The sequence below is a fragment of the Macaca nemestrina genome, chromosome 5 (genome assembly GCF_043159975.1).
Source record: "Macaca nemestrina isolate mMacNem1 chromosome 5, mMacNem.hap1, whole genome shotgun sequence".
NCBI classification, from domain to species: Eukaryota; Metazoa; Chordata; class Mammalia; order Primates; family Cercopithecidae; genus Macaca; species Macaca nemestrina.
Genome location: NC_092129.1, coordinates 161,902,327 through 161,924,461, shown reverse-complemented (window position 1 = coordinate 161,924,461; position 22,135 = coordinate 161,902,327). Strand labels below are relative to the sequence as shown.

Sequence of the window (22,135 nt, the reverse complement as noted above, 5' to 3'; positions counted from 1 at the left end):
TATCTTAGAGGTTTTCTCTATATGGCTGAAAGCTCTGTGCAGCCTTAGAGTTGAAAGGGGCATTTTTAGTGATGGAAAAATAGAGATTCAAACATAGGAAGTGATTCAGTGGTGCCATACCTGCGGCCCACATCTGTTGATTTCAAGTCAAATACTGTTTCCATGTTGCTGTGGGAATACACTTCTGTAAATTTAGCATTATTTTTTTAACATTAACTTTAAAAAGCACTAAATTCCAAGATTACAAGATCACATTACTAAAGCACAAGTTTTCCAGCTTTATAAATTTTCTTGATGACTTCTTTCTTAAATTACAGAATAAAATGCAGCAAGACCTATTCAGAACCCCCAACCCTCTATGAAAGCTACTTATTTATAAACAAATTAAGTAGGAAAATAAAAAAAATTAAAAATATTGAGAAACAAATACTCTTTGAAAACACTAAAGGAACTATCTTGTTTGCTGGCTAGAAGAAAGGAACACTTTTGTTGACCAACTAATAGTGACTCTTGAGGTCAGGACCTCCTGAAACTAAAACAAGTATCAAAGGAAAAGGAAAGAAGGATTTGCTTTACATAATGACTAAGTAGGCTCCTAGGGACTGACATCTCTGCAAGAAAACAACTATGAATTCTGGATATAATACAAAAAGCAGCCACTGACAACACTATAGAAGAAACACAAGTAGGCAGAGTCTATTAGAGGAGTATCTTCTTGGAAGACAGGAATCGGATAGAATTATTGCTTTTTCAGGACTTTTCCTCTTTAGACATGGCATGCAGGATAAGAGAGTGCTGCCGAAGAAATCTACAGTCCTTCAAGACGGGAAAACTGAATCTGGGGAGACTTCAGCCACGAGAGAGGAAAAGAGTTACACGTGGGATTCCCATATTCATTCTGTCTCCAACATAGGTGGCTTACCCATGATTCATATATACATGGAACAGATTCAAAGTTTCCAGTTAAAGATAAAATATCTGAATTGGGACCAGAGTTGTCATCCAGAAATCAGAATTTACAGTTATGATAAATTTGTAGTAAATAATTTTGATAGTAAATTAAAGGTAATTTATAGTAAATTAAATAGATAATTTTGTAGTAAATTAAAGGGAACAATACTCATAGGAGGAAAACTAACAATCCAGAGTCTCTACATCTTGATATTAATAATGTCTTGGATCCAATCCAAAATTATATGACACACAAATTGTTAGGACAATGGTGTATATTCTCATGAGGAAAGAACATTAACTGATATCAACACCAAGATGGCTCAGGCATTGGAAGTAACGGACAAGATTTAAGACAGCTATCATGACCATATTCTATGCAGTAAATACACTGTGTTTATAGTGAATTAAGAGATAGAAATCTCTGCCAAAAAAAGAAAAGATAAAGAACCAGTGGGCCAGGCACTGTGGCTCATCCCTGTAATCCCAGCACTTTGGGAGGCTGAGGTGGGTGGATCACGAGGTCGGGAGATCGAAACCATCCTGGCCAACATGGTGAAACCCCACTTCTACGAAAATACAAAAACTTAGTTGGGCATAGTGGTGCATGCCTGTAGTCCCAGCTACTTGGGATGCTGAGGCAGGGGAATTGCTTGAACCTGGGAGGTGAAGATTGCAGTGAGCCGAGATTGCACCATCGCATTCCAGCCTGGCAACAGAGTGAGACTCTGTAAAAAACAAACAAACAAGAAAACTAATGACAATTCTAGACCTAAAAAATGCAATATATGAAAAGGATTTAACTTGATGGACTAACAGCCAAATGGAGTTGACAAAAGCAAGAATAAGTGAACTTTAATCAATAGTAATTATTTGGTATAGAGAACAGAGAGAAAAAACAGTTTGAAATAAAAATGAACTGCGCTGCAGAGATCTGTTTCAGCAGGGGTCCCTAACCCCTGGGCAATGGTTCAGTACCAGTCTGTGGCCTATTAGGAACTGGGTCACACAGCAGGAGGTGAACAGCAGATGAGCGAGCATTACCACCTGAACTCCACCTCCTGTCAGCTCAGTGGTGGCATTAGATTCTCATAGGAGCACGAACTGTATTGTGAACTGTACATGTGAAGGATCTAGTTTGCATACTCCTTATGAGAATCTAATGCCTGATGATCTGAGGTGGAAAAGTTTCGTCCTGAAACCATCCCCCACAACCCTCCTGTTCTGTGGGAAAATTGTCTTTCATGAAACCAGTTCCTTGTGCCAAAATGTTGGGGACTGCTGTGTTAGAGAATATTAAGTGGTTAAATTTATTACATGTACTTGGAGTCTCAGAAATAGAAGAGTGAAATGATGAAACAGAAAAAATAAAGAAGTAATAGCCAATATTTTCCCAAATTTGATAAAAAACATACATTTACGGGTTCAAGTTGACACCAGTTACCAAGCAGAATAAACAGAAAGTCCACACAAAAAACCATAGTTAAAGCAGTAAAAGTCAAAGCAAAAATCTTATAAACATTGAAAGAATAATAATGTGATTAGCACCTGGCTTTTCCTCAGAGACACTGAAGACAGAAAAGTATGGAACATTTTTATAATGCTGGAAAAAACCCTGTCAACCAAAGATTCTGTATCCAGCAACAATATCCTTAAGAATAAGTATTTTCTAGACTATCACTGTGCAATACAGTTGGACAATAATGGAAATATTTGTGTCTGTGGCTATCTAGTAGAGTAGCCACCAGCCACATCTAGCTATTGAATGCTTGAAATGTGGCTGGTGGTTTTGAGAAACTAAATTTTTATTTAACATAATTCAATTTAAATAGCCACATGTGCCTAGTGGCTACCATATTAGAACAACTCTAGAATACATAAACTTGAAACACGAAGATAATAATTAAATGATTCTCAGCAGCCAAAGAACTTAAAGGTATTGCCGTTAAGACTGTCACAATTAAAAACTAATATTTAACATGGTAAGTTTCATATGAATAAATGATTTATCCATAATCATTATTCAGCTATTCTCATTACTGGAATGGTACTAGGTAAATTGGTATTGACTAAAGTCAGTGTTACAAAATTAAGAAAGCTTTTGGATAAGAATATTTAAGAAATAATTTTGATTGAACAGCTAATATAAATAGTTCAAAAGAATATTTATCATTAAATCTTTATATAAATTTATATTTAAATATATATGTTTACTGTAACACAAAGACATACATTTAAGCAATGTGATGTCTCTCAAGTAGAAAGGGGAAGGCTTCCTTTGCTCTATCTCTGCTCCCTACTCCAGAGGTGATCACTGTGAACAGTTTGGTGTGTATCTTTCCAGACTCTTTTCTATGCACATCTGTATACATGCACATCTGTATACATGCACATCTGTGTGCTCCTACTTACATGGGAGCTTTAATTTTTTTTTTATTTCCATCGGTTATTGGGGGACAGGTGGCGTTTGGTTACATGAGTAAGTTCTTTAGTGGTGATTTGTGAGATTTTGGTGCACCCACCACCCAAGCAGTATACACTGCACACAATTTGCAGTCTTTTATCCTTCACCCACTTCCCATCCTTTCCCCCTGAGTCCCCAAAGTCTATTGTGTCATTCTTATGTCTTTGCATCCTCATAGCTTAGCTCCCACTTATGAGTGAGAACATACGATGTTTGGTTTTTCATTCCTGAGTTGCTTCACTTAGAATAATAGTCTCCAAACTCATCCAGGTTGCTACAAATACCGTTAATTCATTCCTTTTTATGGCTGAGTAGTATTCCATCATATATATATATATACACACACACACAGACACACACACAGTCATATATATTGTCACATATATACACACATCATATATATACACACACACACACACAAATACATATGTGTATATATATGGTGCAGTTTCTTTATCCACTCGATCGGTGGGCATTTGGGTTGGTTCCACATTTTCACAATTGTGAATTCTGCTGGTATAAACATGCAAGTATCTTTTTTGTATAATGACTTATTTTCCTCTGGGTAGATACCCAGTAGTGGGATTGCTGGATCAAATGGTAGTTCTACTTTTAGTTCTTTAAGGAATCTCCACACTGTTTTCCATAGTAGTTGTACTAGTTCACATTCCCACCAGCAGTGTAGAAGTGTTCCCTGTTCACTGCATCCGCAGCCACATCTATTGTTTTTTGATTTTTTGATTATGGCCATTCTTGAAGGAGTAAGGTGCTATCGCATTGTGGTTTTGATTTGCATTTCCCTGATCATTAATGATGTTGAGAATTTTTTCACATGCTTGTTGACCATTTGTATATCTTCTTTTGATAATTGTCTATTCATGTCCTTAGCCCATATTTTGTTGGAATTGTTTGTTTTTTTCTTGCTAATTTTTTGAGTTCATTGTAGATTCTAGATGTTAGAACTTTGTCAGATGTATAGATTAGAAAACATTTTTAATTGACATATGATAATTGTATATATTTGTGGGGTACTATGTGACATTTCAATACATGTATATAATGTGTAATGATCAAATCAGAGTAATTAGCATATCTATCACCTCAAACCTTTATTGTTTCTTTATGTTAGTAACATTACAAATCTTTTAGCTGTTTGAAAAAATACAATAAATTATTGTTTACTATAGTTACCTAAAGCTCTTTAGGACACTAGGACTTATTCTATCTAGCTGCAATTTTATGGACATTAACCAACCTCTTCCTTCTCCTCTCTAACTCTTCCCGGCCTCTAGTAAACACTGTTCTACTGTCTACGTCTATGAGATCAACTTTTTTAACTTCAACATATGAACAAGAAATGCAGTATTTACCTTTCTCTGCCTTATTTCACATAACACAGTGTCCCAGGCTCATCCACGTTGCCATGAATGACAGGATTTCACTTCTCTTTTATAGCTAAATAGTATTCCATTGTGTATAAATTCCACATATTCTTTATCCATTCTTCTGTTGATGGACACTTAGTTTGATCTCATATCTTGGCTATTGTGAATAGTGCTGCAATAAATATGAGAGTGGTGATATCTCTTCAACATACTGATTTCTTTTCCTTTGGATATATACACAGTAGTGAGATTCCAGAATTATACAGTAATTCTATTTTTAGCTTTTTGAGGAAAATCCCCATAATGTTTTCCTTAATAGCTGTACTAATTTATATTCCCTCCAACAGAGCATAAGAGTTTCCTTTTTCCCACATCCTCACCCACCTTTGTTATTTTTTATCTTTTTTTTTTTTTTGAAACGGAGTCTCGCTCTGTCGCCCAGGCTGGAGTGCAGTGGCGCAATCTTGGCTCACTGCAAGCTCCGCCTTCCCAGGTTCACGCCATTGTCCCGCTTCAGCCTCCGGAGTAGCTGGGACTACAGGCGCCCGCCACCACGTCCGGCTAATTTCTTTTTTTTGTATTTTTAGTAGAGACGGGGTTTCACCGCGTTAGCCACGATGGTCTCGATCTCCTGACTTCGTGATCAGCCTGCCTCGGCCTCCCAAAGTGCTGGGATTACAGGCTTGAGCCACTGCGCCCAGCCTATTTTTTGTCTTTTTAATAATAACCCTTTTAACTGAGGTGAGATGTCTCATTGTGGTTTTGATTTGCATTTTCCTGATGTTATTTTTTTTAAATATACTTGTGGCCATTTGCATGTCTTCTCTGGAGAAAGGTCTGTTCCGATCCTCTGCCCACTTTTAAATTGGATTATTTGTTTTTTTAGCCGTTGAGTTGTTTCAGTACCTTGTATATTCTGGATATTAACCTCTTGTCAGATGTATAGTTTGCAAATATTTTCTCCCATTCTGTAGGTTGTCTCTTTATTCTATTATTTGTTTCTTTTGCTGTGCAGAAGTGCCTATTTTTGCTTTTGTTGTCTTTGCTTTTGAGGCCTTAGCTGTAAAGTATTTGCTCAGACCAATGTCCTGAAGCATTTCCCCTGTTTTCTTCTAATAGTTTCATAGTTTTAGGTCTTATATTGAAGTCTTTAATCCATTTTGTGTTGATTTTTGTATATAGGGAGAGATAGGGGTCTAATTTTATTTTGTTTACGGATATCCAGTTTTCCTAGAACCATTTATTGAAGAGGGTGTTCTTTCCTCAATTTATATTCTTGGTCCCTTTATTGAAAATCAGTTGTCTGTAAATGCATGGATTTCTGGTCCCTTTTTTCTGTTCCACTGTTCTATGTGTCTGTTTTTTTGTAAATACATGCTGTTTTGGTTACTAAAGCTTTGTAGTATATTTTGAAGTCAGGTAGTATGAGGCCTCCAGTTTTGTTCTTTTTGCTCAAGATTGCTTTGGCTATTTGGGGACTTTTGTGGTTCCATATGAATTTTAGAGTTGTTTTTCCTATTTCTGTAAAGAGTGTCATTGGTATTATAATAGGGATTGCATTGAATCTATAGATCATTTTAGGTAGTATAGTCAATTTCATAATATTCTTCCAATCCATGAATCTGAGATATCTTTCCATTTATTTGTGATAAATTTCCTTCATCAACATTTTATGGTTTTCATTGTAGAGGTCTCTCATATTGTTGGTTATATTTATTCCTAGATATTTTATTTTAAATTTTTTATAGCTATTGTAACTGGAATTGTTTTATTGATTTATTTCAGCTGGCTAGTTGTTGATGTATGGGAACACTACTGATTCTTTTGTATGTTGATTTTGTATCCTGCAACTTCAGCAAATTCACTTATCAGTTCTAAAAATTCCAGTGGAGTCTTTAGGTTTTTCTCTATATAAAATTAGAGAAACTGTAAACAGGGACAGTTTGACTTCCTCTTTTCCAATTTGGATGCCTTTTATTTTTTTCTCTTGCCTAACTGCTTTGGCTAGAACTTCTGGTACTACGTTGAATAAAAGTGGCAAAAGTGGGTTTTGTTTCAGTTCTTAGAAAGCTTTCAGCATTTTCCTGATTAGTATGAGGTTGGCTGTGACTTTGTTATATATTGTTTTTATGTTTAGGTTTGTTTCTTCTTTACCTAATTTGTTGATGGCTTTTATCATGAAGGAATGTTGAAATGTATCCATGGTTTTTCTGCATCTATTGAAATGATCATATGGTTTTTGTTCTTCACTCTATTGATGTGATGTTTTGTGTTTATTTAGTTTGTGATATAATTTGGCTCTGTGTCCCCACCTAAATTTCATCTGGAATTATAATACCTAGGTGTCAAGGGAGGGACCTGGTGGGAGGTGATTGGATCATGAAGGCAGTTTTGCCCATGCCGTTCTCATGATAGTGAGGGAGTTCTCAGGAGATCTCATGCTTTAAAGGTGTTTGGCACTTCTCCCCGCTTTCTGTCTCTCTCTCTTCTGCTGTCACGTAAGATGTGCCTTGCTTTCCTTTAACCTTCTGCTGTGATTGTAAGTTCCTGAGGCCTTCCCAGCCACACAGAACTGAGTCAATTAAGCTTTTTTCTTCATAAATTACCCAGTTTCAGGCAATACCTTTATAGCAGTGTGAGAATAGACTAATACAGAGAATTGGTACTGTGATAGTGGGGTACTTGTATAAAGATAACCTGAAAATGTGGAGGCGACTTTGGAACTGTGCAACAGGCAGAGGTTGGAACAGTTTGGAGGGCTCAGAAGAAGACAGGAAGATGTGGGAAAGTATGGAACTTCCTAGAGACTTGTTGAATAGTTTTGACCAAAATGCTGATAGTGATATGGACAATGAAGTCCAGGATGACGTAGTCTCAGATGAAGATGAAAAACTTCTTGGGAACTGGAGTAAAGGCAACTATTGCTATGCATTAGCAAAGAGACTGGCAGCATTTTGCCCTGCCCTAGATATTTGTGGAACTTTTAACTTGAGAGAGATGGTCTGACATTGGAACTTATGTTTGAAAGAGAAGGAGAGCCTGAAAGTTTGGAAAATTTGCAGCCTAACCATGTAGTAGAAAAGAAAACGAAATTCAAGCTGGCTGCAGAAATTTGCATATATAATGAGGAGTCGAATGTTAATCATCAAGACAATGGGGAATATGTCTCCAGGGCATGGCTGAGGGCTTCACAGCAGCCCCTCCCATCACAGGCCCAGAGGCCTAAGAAGAAAACTTGTTTCCATGTGCTGGACCCAGGTCCTTGCTGCTTTGTGCAGTCTTGGAACTTTGTGCCCTGCATCCCAACAGTGGCTAAAAGGGGCCAACATACAGCTCAGGTCTTTGCTTCAGAGGGTGCAAGGCCCAAGCCTTTATGGCTTCCAAGTGGTATTGGACCTGTGGGTGCACAGAAGTCAAGAATTGAGGTTTGGGAACCTCTGCCTAGATTTCAGATCATATATGGAAATATCTAGATGTCCAGGCAGAAATTTGCTGCAGGGTTGGAGCCCTCATGGAGAACCTCTGCTAGGGCAGTGTGAAAGGGAAATTTGGAATCAGAGCCTCCACACAGAGTCCCCACTGGGGCATTGCCTAGTGGAGCTGTGAAAAGAGGGCCACCATCTTCCATGGTGGAATGGTAGATCCACCAGCAGCTTGCACTGTGCTCCTGGAAAAGCCACAGGCACTCAACGCTCGGCTGTGAAAGCAGTCTTAGGGGCTGTACCCTGCAGAGCCACAGGGGCAGAGCTGCCCAAGGCCTTGGGCGCCCACCCTTTTTGTCAGCGTGCCCTGGATGTGAGAGATGGAGTCAAAGGAGATTATTTTGGAGCTTTAAGATTTAATAACTGCCATGTTGGCTTCCAGACTTGCATGTGGCCTGTAGACCCTTTGTTTTGGCCAATTTGTCTTATTTGGAATGGAATCATTTACCCAATGCCTATACTCTCATTGTATCTTAGAAGTAACTAACTTGCTTTTGATTTTACAGGCTCACAGGCCGAAGGAATTTTCCTTGTCTTGGATGAGACTTTTGACTTGGACTTTTGGGTTAAGGTTAGTATAAGTTAAGATTTTGGGGGACTCTTGGGAAGGCATGATTGATTTTGCAATGGGAGAAGGACATGAGATTTTGGAGGGGCCATTTGCAGAATGATATGGTTTGGCTCAGTTCCCCACTCAAATCTCATCTGGAGTTGTAATCCCTAGATGTTGAGGGAGGGGCCTGGTGAGAGGTGATTGGATCATGGGGGTGGTTTCTGCCATTTTGTTCTCACAATAGTGAGGTAGTTCTCAGAAGATCTGGTGCTTTAAACGTGTTTGGCAGTTCCCCACCTCTCTCTCTCTCTCTCTCTCTCTCTCTCTTTTTCTCTCTCCCCCACTGTCCCCCTCTCCCCCAACCTCTCCTGCTGCCATGTAAGACATGCCTTGTTTCCCCTTTGCCTTCCACCATGATAGTAAGTTTCCTGAGGCTTCCACAGCCATGCAGAACTGTGAGTCAATTAAACCTTTTTTTCATAGATTACCCAGTCTCAGGTAGTATCTTTATAGCAGTGTGAGAACAGACTAATACATTGTGTGTATGCTGAACTGTCCTTGCATTCATGGGATAAATCTCACTTAATCATGGTGTATTATCTTTTTGATGTGCTGTTGTATTCAGTTTGCTAATATTTTGTTGAGAATTTTTGCATCTATTTTTATCAGGGATATTGGCCTGTAGTTTGTTGTTGTTGTTATATCCTTATCTGGTTTTGATATTAGGGTAATGCTGGTCATACAGAATGAATTTGGAATAATTGCCTTCCCTTAGATTTTTTTGGAGTAGTTTGATAAAAGTTGGTATTAGTTCTTTGAAAGTTTGGTAGAATTCAGCAGTGAAGCCATCTGTCCCTAGGCTTTTCTTTGTTGGGAGATTTTTTTAAATTACTGACTCAATCTCATTTCTCACTATTGGTCTATCCAGGATTTCTGTTACTTTCTGATTCAATCTTGGTAGGTTGTAATGTATCTAGGACTTTATCCATTTCCTCTGGGTTTTTCAATTTGTTTGGTATATAATTGTTCATAATAGTCCCTAATGGCCCTTTGAATTTCTGTGGTATCAGTTATAATGTCTTCTTTTTTGTTTCTGTTTTATTTTTGTCTTTTTTTTTTTCTTTTTCTTAATCTAGCAAATGGTATATGCTAGTCAATTCTTGCACTGCCGTAAAGAAACACCTAAGGCTGAGTAATTTATGAAGAAAAGAGGTTTAATTGGGATATGGTTCTGCAGGATTTACAGAAAGCATGGTGCTGGCATCTGATCAGCTTCTGGGGTGGCCTCAGGAAGCTTACAATCATGGTGGAATTTGAAGGGCGGAGCAAGAGAGAGATGGGGAGATGCCACACACTTTTAAACAACATTTCAGGAGAACTCATTCACTATGGTGAGAACAGCAGCACGCTATGAAGGATATTCCCCCATGACCCAAACACTTCCCACCAGGTCCCACCTCCAACATTAGGCATTGCATTTCAACATGAGATGTGGGTGAAGATAAATATCCAAACTATATCATGATGTGTTCAGTGTATTTTATTTTAATTAATTTAGAGACAGTGCCTCACTCTGTCACGCAGGCTGGAGTGCAGTGGTGCAATCTTGGCTCACTGAAATCTTGGCCTCCTGGGTTCAAGCAATTCTCATGCCTCAGCCTCCCAAGTAGCTGGGATTACAGGTGTGTGCCACCATACCCAGCTAATTTTTGTATCAATATTTTTAGTAGAGACAGGGTTTCACCATGTTGGCAAGGCTGGTCTCGAACTCCCAATTTCAGGTGATCCACCTGCCTCAGCCTCCCAAAGTTCTGGGATTATAGGTGTAAGCCACCTCGTCTGGCCTATTTACTTTATTTTTTACTTTTTTTTAACTTTTATTTTACGTTCGGTGCTACATGTAAAGGTTTGTTACATAGGTAAACTTGTGCCACAGGGGTTTGTTGTACAGATTATTTCATCACCCATGTATTAAGCCCAGTACTGAATAGTTATCTTTTTTGCTCCTCTCCCTCCTTCCACCCTCTACTCTCAAGTAGACCCCAGTGTCTGGTGTTTCCTTCTTTGCTTTCAAAAGTTCTCATCATTTAGCTCGCACTTATAAGTGAGAAGATATGGTATTTGGTTTTCTGTTCCTGCGTTAGTTTGCTAAGGATGATAGCCTCCAGCTCATCCATGTTCTTGCAAAATATACGATCTCATTCTTTTTTATGACTGCATAATTTTCCATGGTATGTATATACCACGTTTTCTCTATCCAATCTGTCACTTATGAGCATTTAGGTTGATTCTGTGTCTTTGCCATCGTAAACATTGCTGTAGTGAACATTCACATGCATGTGTTCTTACAGTAGAATGATTTATATTCCTCTGGGCATATACCCAGTAATGGGATTGCTGGGTCGAATGGTCATTCTACTTTTAGCTTTTTGAGGAATCATCATACTGCTTTCCAAAATGGTTGAATTAATGTACGCTCCCACCAACAGTGTATTGTGTTCCCTTTTCTCTGCAACCTCTCTGCCATCTATTTATTGACTTTTAAATACTAGCCATTCTGAGTGGTGTGATATCATATCTCATTGTGGTTTTGATTTGCATTTCTCTAATGATCAGTGATACTGAACTTTTTTTTTTCATGTTCTTTTTGGCCACATGTATGTTTTCTTTTGAAAAGTGTCTGTTCATGTCTTTTGCCCACTTTTTAATGGGGTTGTTTTTCTCTTAGAAATTTAGATTCTTTATAGATGCTGGATATTAGACTTGTCAGATACATAGTTTGCAAATATTTTCTCCCATTCTGTAGGTTGTCTGTTTACTCTATTGACAGTTTATTTTGCTGTGCAGAAGCTCCTAAGTTTAATTAGATCCCATATGTAAATTTTTGCTTTTGTTGTGATTGCTTTTGGTGTCTTTGTCATAAAAATCTTTGCCTGTTTCTATGTCCCAAGATGGTATTGCCTGGATTGTCTTCCAGGCACTTCAAAAAACCTGCTGCTTATTTTGTTGATCTTTTGTATTTTTTGTCTCTGTTTCATTTATTTCCACTTTGATTTTTTTTTCCTTCTACTAATTTTGGGCTTGGTTTGTTATTGCTTTTCTATTTCCCTCAGGTATATTGTTAGGTGGTTTATTTGAAAGTTTTCTACTTTTTGATATGGACACTTATTGCTATAAAGTTCTTTCTTAGTACTGCTTTTGCTGCATACCATAGGTTATGGTATATTGTTTCTATTTTCATTTGTTTCAAGAAATTTTTACATTTTACATTTCCTTCTTAAGTTCTTCCTTGACCAATTGATCATTCAGGAAGATGTTGTTTGATTTCCATGTATTTTTATAGGTTCCAGAGTTCCTGTTGTCGAATTCTAGTTTTATTTCATTGTAGTCAGAAAAAACACTTGATATGAATTCAGTTTTTAAAATGTTGTTAATGCTTGTTTTGTGACCTAGCATATCTCGTCTATCCTGGAGAATGTTCTGTGTTCTGATGAGAAGAAGTTGTATTCTGCATCTGTTTGATGAAATGTTCTGTAAATGTCTGTTAGGTCCAGTTGGGTATAGTGCAGTGTAAATCTGATATTTCTTTGCTGATTATCTATCTACATGACATGTTTGCTGAGAGTAGGGTGTTGAAGACCCCAGCTATTATTGTATTGAGGTTTCTCTCTCTCTTTAGATCTAATAACATTTGACTTATATAACTGAGTGCTCTGGTTTTGGGTGCATGTATACTTAGAATTATATCCCCTTGCTGAATTGATTGATCCCTTTATCATTATATAAGGACCTTTCTTTTCTCTCTTGTCAGTTTTTTACTTAAAGTCTAATTTATCTGATACAAGTATAGCTACTGTTGCTTGTTTGGGTTTCCATTTGTTTGGATAATCTTTTTCTATTTCTTCACCCTCAGTCTATAGTGTCTTTACAGGTGAGATGAGTTTCTTGTTGGCATCATATAGTTGTATCTTATTTATTCATTAATTCAGCCAGTCTACATTTTTAAAATGGAGAATTTAATCCATTTCTATTCAAGGTTATGTTATTATTGATAGGCAAGGACTTACTGTTGTCATTTTGTTAGTTTTTTTTTGGGGGGGGGTACATCCTTTGTTTCTTCTTTTATTGTTGATCTTTGCAGTTTTCTGTTTGTTTTGTAGTGATAGTATTTGATTCCTTTCTCTTTCTCATTTGCATATCTGTTCTAGCAGTGAGTTTTATATTTTCATGTGTTTACATGATGGTAGTTTTTATTTCACTTCCAGTTGAAATACTTCCTTAAGCATTTCTTGTAAGGCTGGTCTACTGGTGATGAATTTCTTGAGGTTTTGATTGTCCAGAAAGGACTTTATTTCTCCTTTGTTTCTCAGAGATAACTTTGCTGGACATAGTATTCTTCTCTGACAGCTTGTTTTCTTTCAGCACTTTGAATACATCATCCCATTCTGTCCTGGTTTTTATGGTTTTCTCTCCTGGTCTGCTGAGAAATCTGCTATTAGTCTAATGGGGACTCCCCTATATATATGACTTGACACTCTTATTGTTTTTAGAATTCTCTATCATTTACTTTTGATGGTTTTGGGTTGAAACTTTGGGGAACTTTACAACATTGTGTATCTGGCTGTGCGTATCTCTCCCAAGACTTGGAAGCTTTTTAGCTATTATTTCATTGAATAAATTTTCTATGACTTTTCCCATCTCTTCCACCTCTGGAACTGCCATAATCCAATCATTTGTTTGCTTAATGGTGTCCAATAAGTTTGACAGACTTTCTTCATTCTTTTCCATTCTTTTTTCTTGTTTGACTGGATTATTTCAAAAGGTATCTCCTCATGTTCAGAGATTCTTTCTTCTGCTTGATGTAATATATTGTTGAAGCTTTCAATGACATATTTTTATTAAATTCTTCAGCTCCAATATTTCTGTTTCTTTCATTTTTGATACCCATCTTTTGTTGAATTTCTCATTCAAATCATGAATTGTTTTTTCATTTTCATTGAATTGTCTTTTTTGTATTCCTTTGTCTCTGAGTTTTCTTAAAGTTATTATTTTGAATTTCTTTTCAGGCAATTAAAAATTTTCTTTTTGTTGAGATCAGTTACTGGAGAATTACTGTGCTATGTAGTGTTATATTTCACTGCTTTTTCATGTTCTTGTCTCCCTTGCTTGATATCTGTGCATTTAGTAGAACATTTGCTTCTTCCAGTTTTGTAGTGTGACTTTCATGGGAAAAAACTTTCTCCTGCAGATATGTCCTAGGGTGTCAGTTGGGTAGGGTGCATTGGCTTTTCTTTGGGTGGGTGCAGTAGTGTAGTCTTTGTACAGTTTCTTCAGCTATAGTCAATATCAGCAATGCCCCTGCATGCCTTAGTGGCTTAGGCTGTAGAGATTTGTATGCCTATTCCACCTACTTGGGCTCTGCTCCTCTAGGGGTAGGGTGCTGGACTGGTCCATGCTTTGGAGAAGTAAGGGGCTGGTAAATCAGTGGCTTGAGTCAGCTCAGGCTCTGCTCCTCACATTAAATCTTGAAAGATGTGAATTTCATTACCTCTTAGTTACATAATGCCATATACAAACTCTTTGTTGTTTTAAATCTAATCTCTGACTTGGTTATAAATGATTGCACTTTTCTACAGTTTCTAACTATAGCATAGCAGTGCTAAAACATCTGGGAAGGCAAAAGAAAGAAAGATAGGCTAGTAACACCAAAGTAATGCTGAAACCTGGAAGGAAAGAAAAATACATTACTTTCCTCTCCATTCTTCTTTGACCCCCTTTGAATATATGGCTTATTATAACAGCAAGATGTGTGACCTTGAGCTTTTTATTTGTCTGGAGCCACAGCTTCTTTACTTATAAAATAAAGTTAATGCCATTTACATCTCAGAAACTGTGAATATAAGATGAGAAATATGTTTATAAAATCTCATACAATGCTTGTCACACAGTAAGATTTGGTAAAGCGAATCCTTCAACAGCGTTCCTCAGTTCTTTCTCTTTTGCTGAAAGTGGACTACCTTAGAAAAGACCATACAAGCAAAAATAGAATGACTTGGTTACAGAGCTGTTTCACTGTGTACGGATTACCAGCTTGTCTTAATCCAGTGAGATAGAACACTCCCCAACACAAGTTACATGAAGGCAGTGTATTACTTACAGATAGGACAACCGAAGCCTATGATTCATAAAAGGCTCAAGAAAGCTAGTTTGGCAGATGGAGTTTCATCTGCATGTGCCCCCCATTTGCGCTGCAGTGGAGGGTCCCAAGAAAGTATCCCACCCTGGGTTTTATACCCCAGCATAACATGATTCACTGTGCTAATGTGTTGAAGGACATACTGTTTCTATGAGGGATTAGAACAGAGCCTAGACTGTTCAGGCTAGTTTCTCCCTATCTTAAGATGTTGCATTCTCAGCATATTCTATAGTTATTCTTAAGAACTATGAGTAAAAAAGGGGGGGGGGTAACTGTGTCAGTCCAAAGATACCTGAAGAATTGTCCTGTGCTGACTAACAGCAGAAAAGTTTCCAGTTGATTTAAAGTCAAGTGTTTCGCAATGTAGTTACAAACAAAATCATTAAGTGCCTATTTTGTGTTTGGCCCCATGGTAATACTAATAATGATTATGACAATAATAACAAAATATATTAAGCAATCATTTTTTTTTTACCTGTTATTCTTTGAAGCATTATCTCATTTACTTCTCCCAGAACCCAGTAAGGTAGTTAGCATTATTATCTCTAGTTTGCAGATGAGGATATACTGAGTTTGCAGTGTTTAACTCATCCACAGTCACATTACTATTTGTGGTGGAGGGGTGATTTGAACCCAACCTATTTGACTGATTTTTTAACCAGATTGTTAAGAAAATAAACATCAGCCATCCAAAATCTCCCCATCTAATCTAGATGGGAAGTTTACAACTTGAAATAATTAGTCTCAAGAGATTTCACAGAAGTGGTAGAAAACCGACATGGCCTTGGTCTTCTACCACTAAGGTTTTATTTTTAAAATAAATGAATAAGTAGGTCTTGACTTGCCGTTTTATAGCTTTGGTCTTAGTTCAACAAGAAGGAGCAAGTAGGAAGACTTTTCATAGCGAACCCCCAACGCAGTTGAAATCAGCATTAGCATAGAGCTTTAGAAATAAGATTCAGCATGCACCTTGCAGTGTGACCAATCCTGTTCTCCATCACAGAATTCTAGTTACTTGGTGAACCTGGGAGGGCACTCTCTGTCCCCATCCTGGACCCCCCCTATATTGCAGATCCTCCCTGACATGGGACCCTGGACCCTAAGGCTCAGAAGGGCTCGACCAGGACTTAACAGCAGTTTCCGAAGGGCCTTCACCCATCTCCCAAGTCTGGCCAGACTGACAGGACCAGCAAGGGATGGGGCATGGGAAAGATTAGAGACGTAGAATAAAGCAGTATCGTGGAGAGCCTTGAAGGCCAATTTAAAATTGTTTTATCTTCTAATAGTAGGTCCTAGCTTAGCGGCCGTTACGCTTTGGATCTTGACTCTTTAGTAGGTTGTGAAATTAGTGTATTGGGTCACAACCACCATACCTGTTTTAATGAACTAGGATAGAGGAAAACAGAAAATAGAAACATGTCTTGCAGTTAATAAGGGTTTTTGTGAAACATTTGCTTTAGTTATATACAGTCAATTCTTGTTATCTGTAATAGTTCTATTCTATAAAGTCACCAACCCTGAATTAGTAATTACGAAGCCATTGCTTCCTGGGTAAATACAGGATTAGGTTCCTTTGTTCCTCTGGTCACAAAATTTTCATCAACAGATTAATACATACCCTTATTTTATGAGTGTTTCTGAATAAGGACACCTCATTTAATATATATATTGATTCATTAACATTAAACTCTAGGCTAAAGCACTATCACTCATACCTGAATGAAGCTTCTCGAACACATGTGTTTTTCTCCCTAAGGTACATCACAGCCTTCTTGTGCTGATGAACGGCAGTTACCACGTTAGCGCTGTGCTTGGGGGCCATTTTAAACATGAAATCACCAATTTAAAAAAAGCACAAATGCAAAAAGTGTGACATTAAATAGGCCTTGAAAAGAACACTCGTTTACAGTTTGAGCTGAAATAAGAAGACAGAGCACCACTTTTTTCAACCTCAGCTGGGAACATGTATGTCAGGTGCTTACATTTTCATCACTGTACACATGTCTGTGACTGACCACAAACATGCTTTGAGTATGGATTTGGGAGTTACAAATATATTTAGCAAGCAGGTGAATTTGCAAATATAGGATTTGTAAATAATGAGGATCAACTGTGTGTGCACGGACACACAAATATGTTTACTAGGTCTATGAGGTTGTAATGTAAAATGTATTTCTCAAAAGAAAGTTTTTTTTTTTGTTTTGTTTTTTAGACATACATCCCTAAATAATCAGATTGCTGAGGAATGACACAGTGGACATTGCTTTAAGAATGTCCCTTAGTGGGGTTTAAGAATTTAAGAATTTAAACCCCACTAAGCAGAATGGGGTTTAGAGGCAAGCAGCCTAGATTAGAAGACTTCTATAGTAATCTAACCCCATGAAGCAATGAGGGCAAAAGTGGGCCTGGGGACTAGGGATAATTAAGCCAAGGAAAAAAAATGATGACTTGGTTACAAATTGAATATGTAAATAAAGAAGGAAAAATTGATGATTATTCTGAAAGTATCTGGTTTAGAAATTAGAAGGGTGGTAGGTATAGTGAGATATGTTGTATACTGGAAGGAATAGAGCTTTGGATGCTGGTGGAATCCAGTTTCAGTCTTGCCTCTATGACTTTATTACACATGTGATCTTTGGCAAGTCATAAAGCCTTCTGCCTCATTTTTACAATCATGCCATTTAAATATCAGGTAATTACTACAATTAAATGAGTCAATATACTATATATGTGACATTCGTAGAATACACTAACACCCAGGATGTAGCTGCAATATAAATAAGTGCTATGTCTGTATTATGTGTAATTATTCATAATATGTTTATTATATTCACATATATATATACATGCAAAATATAGTATAATTACACCTGAAGAAATATTGGGACATCAAAGAAGGGTCACTCCTCAGGCCGTGAAATTATGAGATGGCAATAAAGTTGAAAGGCCAGGATTACTATATATGTGGATTATCAGTTTTTCAAAGCACTAGAGTACAAGTAATATATATTAAAATTGCCTGATAAAATTTAAACTTTGTTTGAGAATGCACAGTAGGATCTTGTAACCAGCCATAATCAGAAATATCAATTTTTACCATATTGGCACAGCTCAAAATTGCTAGTAGAGAGGAACTTCTGGCTGATGGACTACCAAATACACAGGCTTTTACGGTAATTTGTTCTACAGGTTAAAGTTAGTATTATCAAAACATGGCAGGCAACATTATAGATTTTAAGGCTTCAGTATCTTTATATCTCCCATGGTATTAAATATAATTCAAACACAGAAAAATGCTCTTCTCTCATTATGTCTTTTCTTTTTGATGAGAGATGAATAGGTCCACTTGAGAAATGATTGTATCGACTATTGTACTTTAAATTTTCTTTAGCACTACACAACTGGCAAGAAGTGGCAAGTCAGTAAGTCCAAATAGACAGCCGATGTGTGATTTCATATCACAGATACTCTCTCTGCAGCACAATAGAACACAGGGTATTGAGTTATCCCCTAATGAATTAAAGTCCCTCTTGCATCCTTTACATACCGATTTCATTAATATTAATAATTACTAATTGTAGCTAACACTTGCCAATGCATAATGGGAACTACATTTTTACAAATGTTGCCTAACAAAGACTGTTATTTTTTTCTGCATCTTGGTTGTGGCACAGTCTGATAGCTTTCAAAGAGCAAGCCAAATTGTCAAATGCTGTCCGGTTTGTAATGTCATGTTCGATCTGGAGCTGAGAAGGGCGGCCTCAGGTTTCTGGCCTGTCTTTTATGTCACAGAAGCACAGAATTGTTAAACAATCTGGGGAAATTGAAAGCAGCAAATGTGCAATAAAATTTTCTCTGTAGTTCAGTGCTACATAACAAAAGAGACCCATAAACTTTCTTCCATTCTGGCACTGGATGGTGACTTATCTGTGGGAACAGCAGCCACAACAGATGTAAAGAAAAACAGATAGAACTTTTAAAAAATAAACTTCAGGAAATAGTTTTCATGTCTTTATTTTTCCCTGTGTTTCAGCTAATGCTCAAAGCTTTCCTAAAATGTTCTGTTGGAAATAGTGAGACTGGAATAAGCTCTGTTTTCCATTTTGTCCCCTTGTTTCAGGGCTTTCAGATGTCCTTAATAACCCCGAACTTGTAGAATGTTTTAATTAAGGACTTCATTGTTAGAGTATAATAACATAAACCTAAGATCCCCCGTGATAATCATGCTATGTTTATGGTTTTACAACAAACTTGTGTTTTATCCTGTTGGTATATTTGTTGTATTTTGGCATTTCTTTTTGACGATGCCTAAAAATGCCAGAAGCTTAAAGAAGGAGAGACAACCTCTGAAGCCACTTTGACTTTTCTTTTTTTCTTGACAAAGTGTTTTATCTCTGAAGAATTCAGTTCAGTGCATGGGTCTTTTGAGTACATTTATTATACTAAAATGTCGTATTTGCTTAGATCAAATGAAGAGCAACTATACTGAAAATAAGATAGATAACTATTTTATAAAAGAATTTCTATCTTTCTCTGCCAAGAATGCTGTTATGTTTTTTCCTTACATTAGGAAATGGGGATAATTTTGACACTTTCCACTTTATTTTAGAAAGAGCTTGTACTTTTGTCTTGTAAGGGAAATAAAGAAAAGTAAGCATGGTAGGGCACAGTGGCTCATGCCTTTAATCCCAGCACTTTGGAAGGCCAAGGCTGGAGGATCACTTAAGCCCAGGAGTTCGAGGCTGCAGTGAGCTCTGAATGTACCGCTGCATTCCAGCCTGGATGATAGACCGAGACCTTGTCTGTGAAAAAAAAAAAAAAAAAATGTGTGAGCTATACTGTTTATTATGAAGCTTAATTTGCATTGAAGTTAAATGTTAATGGGATTCTTCTTTCTTCTTTTTCTAACTCAGAAATTTCATTCTAAAGCCATGAAATGGGCAGGGCAAGGTAGGAGTCTGCAGCAGGGAGGAGGGCGGGGTTTGTGGTGGCTCAGAGCAACATGTCAGACCCGAGAGGGTAAGTACCGATAGGGCACAGCCTGTCAAGGGCTGTCAGAGCCTTGGCAGGGTGATGAGGATGTTCACATGTGGGGACAGGCTGGTGTGGGGTTTTGGAGGACAAGCTGGGTGAAGCAGGTGTCTAGAGGTAGAGTGGATTGAAATATGGACCCCCAAAATATTTGTCCAAGTGCTAACTCCTGGTACCAAACTCTGTATTAATTTCTCAGAGATGCTGTAAGTAATTATGTTAAACTTGGTGACTTCATTCAACAGAAATGTATTCTTTCACAGTTCTGGAGGCCAGAAGGCCAAAATCAAAGTATGGGCAGGCTTGATTTCTTTAGAAGACTCCAAGGGAGAACTGTGTCTCCTCACTTCTGGTGGGTATTGGCAATCCTTGGAGTTCCTTGGCTTGTAGGCACATCACTTCAATCTCTGCTTCTGCTTTCACGTGGGGCTCTTCCCTGTGTGTGTCTGTGTTGCCTCCTTTTCTGACTCCCATAAGAACACTTGTTATTGGATATAGAGCCCTCCCTAATCCAGGATGGTCTCATCTTGAGATCCTTATCTTGGTTATGGCTGCAAACACCCTTATTCCAAATAAAGTCACATTTTGAAGTTTTGGGTGGACATGTGTTTTGATGTGCCACTATGCAACACACTACCAAATGAAAGGAGGTGACTCATCACATGGTTTTAGAGATCAAGAGGAGTGAGAATGGCATCCCTGTGAAGGGGTGGTTTCTTGTGGGGCAAGAAAGCTTATGCAGGATAGGAGAGCATCTATGCTAGAGGTCACCCAGCATAAATGTCAGACCCCAAGTGGGGTGAGGAGGCGAGATGAGAGATTGGTTACATATGATAGACTGATCAAATAGGTAAGTAAGTATATTGAGGGTGAAGGGCCAAGATTCTGTCATAGAAGCAAATTACAAATATATAAAAGGAGAAAATTATGGAGTTGAAGGTACTGGTGTGAACTTATAATTTGTAATAAATAAAGATATATTAATACATGGAGATGTAAATATATGTGTGTATTATAATACCTAGCTCTGTTCACTGAAATAGACTGGCAACATATCCACCGCAATAGCAACTAGCACATTTAGCATCCATATCTTGGCTTCTAAATACCAGTCTTCACCAAAAAGAGAGAGAGTTTTTCTGGGGAAATGACCAGATTTCATAGAGGGAGTACATTGTATAGAGGGAGTACAATATCAAGCATTTTATACCAAAAAGTAAGGAAGTCCTTTAAAAAAACAATGAAGTCATGTCAAAAGGGCATAAAAATCATCTTGAAGAAGCTCCCATAAGCCAAATTGGGAATAATTTGACCATCAAAATAAATGATAGTAATGTATTACAGCTCAATAAAATACAAAACCATAAGTCCATCATTATCAAAGTGAGTAAATTGAAAATTTGGAATGAATGAGATATTTACATACTTTCAAATCTATCCCCCACAAAATATTTACTAATCACAAGAGGGAAAATAAATACATTTTGAATGGAGAAACATGGCAGATGCCACCTGAACTGAGTGATCAAAGTGAACATCGTCAGTGATAGCATAAATCAAGATTACTTGTCACCTACCTGATAGAATGCAATGAGAAACATCTGTGATATTCCTGTCAGATGCATCATCTAAATCTCATCATGCGAAAGCACAATAAAGCCAAATTGAGGCACATTCTACAGAATAACTGGATGGTAATTTTCAAAAGTCTCAGTTTTGAAAGTCAGGGGAAGACTAATGAACTAATTAAGGCATCTAGAGAGACATGATAACTAATTGCAATGTGTGTTTCTGAACTGGACCCTTATTTTGACAATCGAATGGGGTCTGAAAATTAGAGAGTAGTAACATCTCACCGTATCAATTGCTTAGTCAATACCCAGAGCAGAGTAAGCACTCAGTTTATGATGATTTTGACAACGATGATAATGACAATGATCACTGAAGGACCGCATGAAAAAATATATCTAGTATCTATCTACTTAATATCCTGGAATTCTAGAACAGGAATGTTCTGGATTCATGTGCAAAAAAACAACTGGTTCCCCAGGTCTAATCAAATTAAATTGAGAG

At 37.4% G+C, this 22,135-nt stretch overlaps 1 protein-coding gene across 24 annotated transcripts in view; it reads left to right on the top strand.

Moving 5' to 3' along the window:
* The window catches only part of LOC112426759 (uncharacterized), a 551,288-nt gene that overhangs the window by 497,758 nt on the left and 31,395 nt on the right, over positions 1-22,135 (top strand). For 23 of the 24 annotated variants that reach the window (XR_011623994.1, XR_011623995.1, XR_011623992.1 and 20 more), the window contains one exon: positions 8,789-8,853. Coding sequence is in view for 5 of the 24 variants with exons in the window: in XM_071097561.1 (XP_070953662.1) it covers positions 8,789-8,853 (65 nt within the window). In the remaining 19 variants the exon portion in view is untranslated. Of the gene's footprint in view, positions 1-8,788; positions 8,854-20,325; positions 20,415-22,135 lie in introns of all 24 variants that reach the window. The other variant, XM_071097548.1, reaches the window with a different exon arrangement.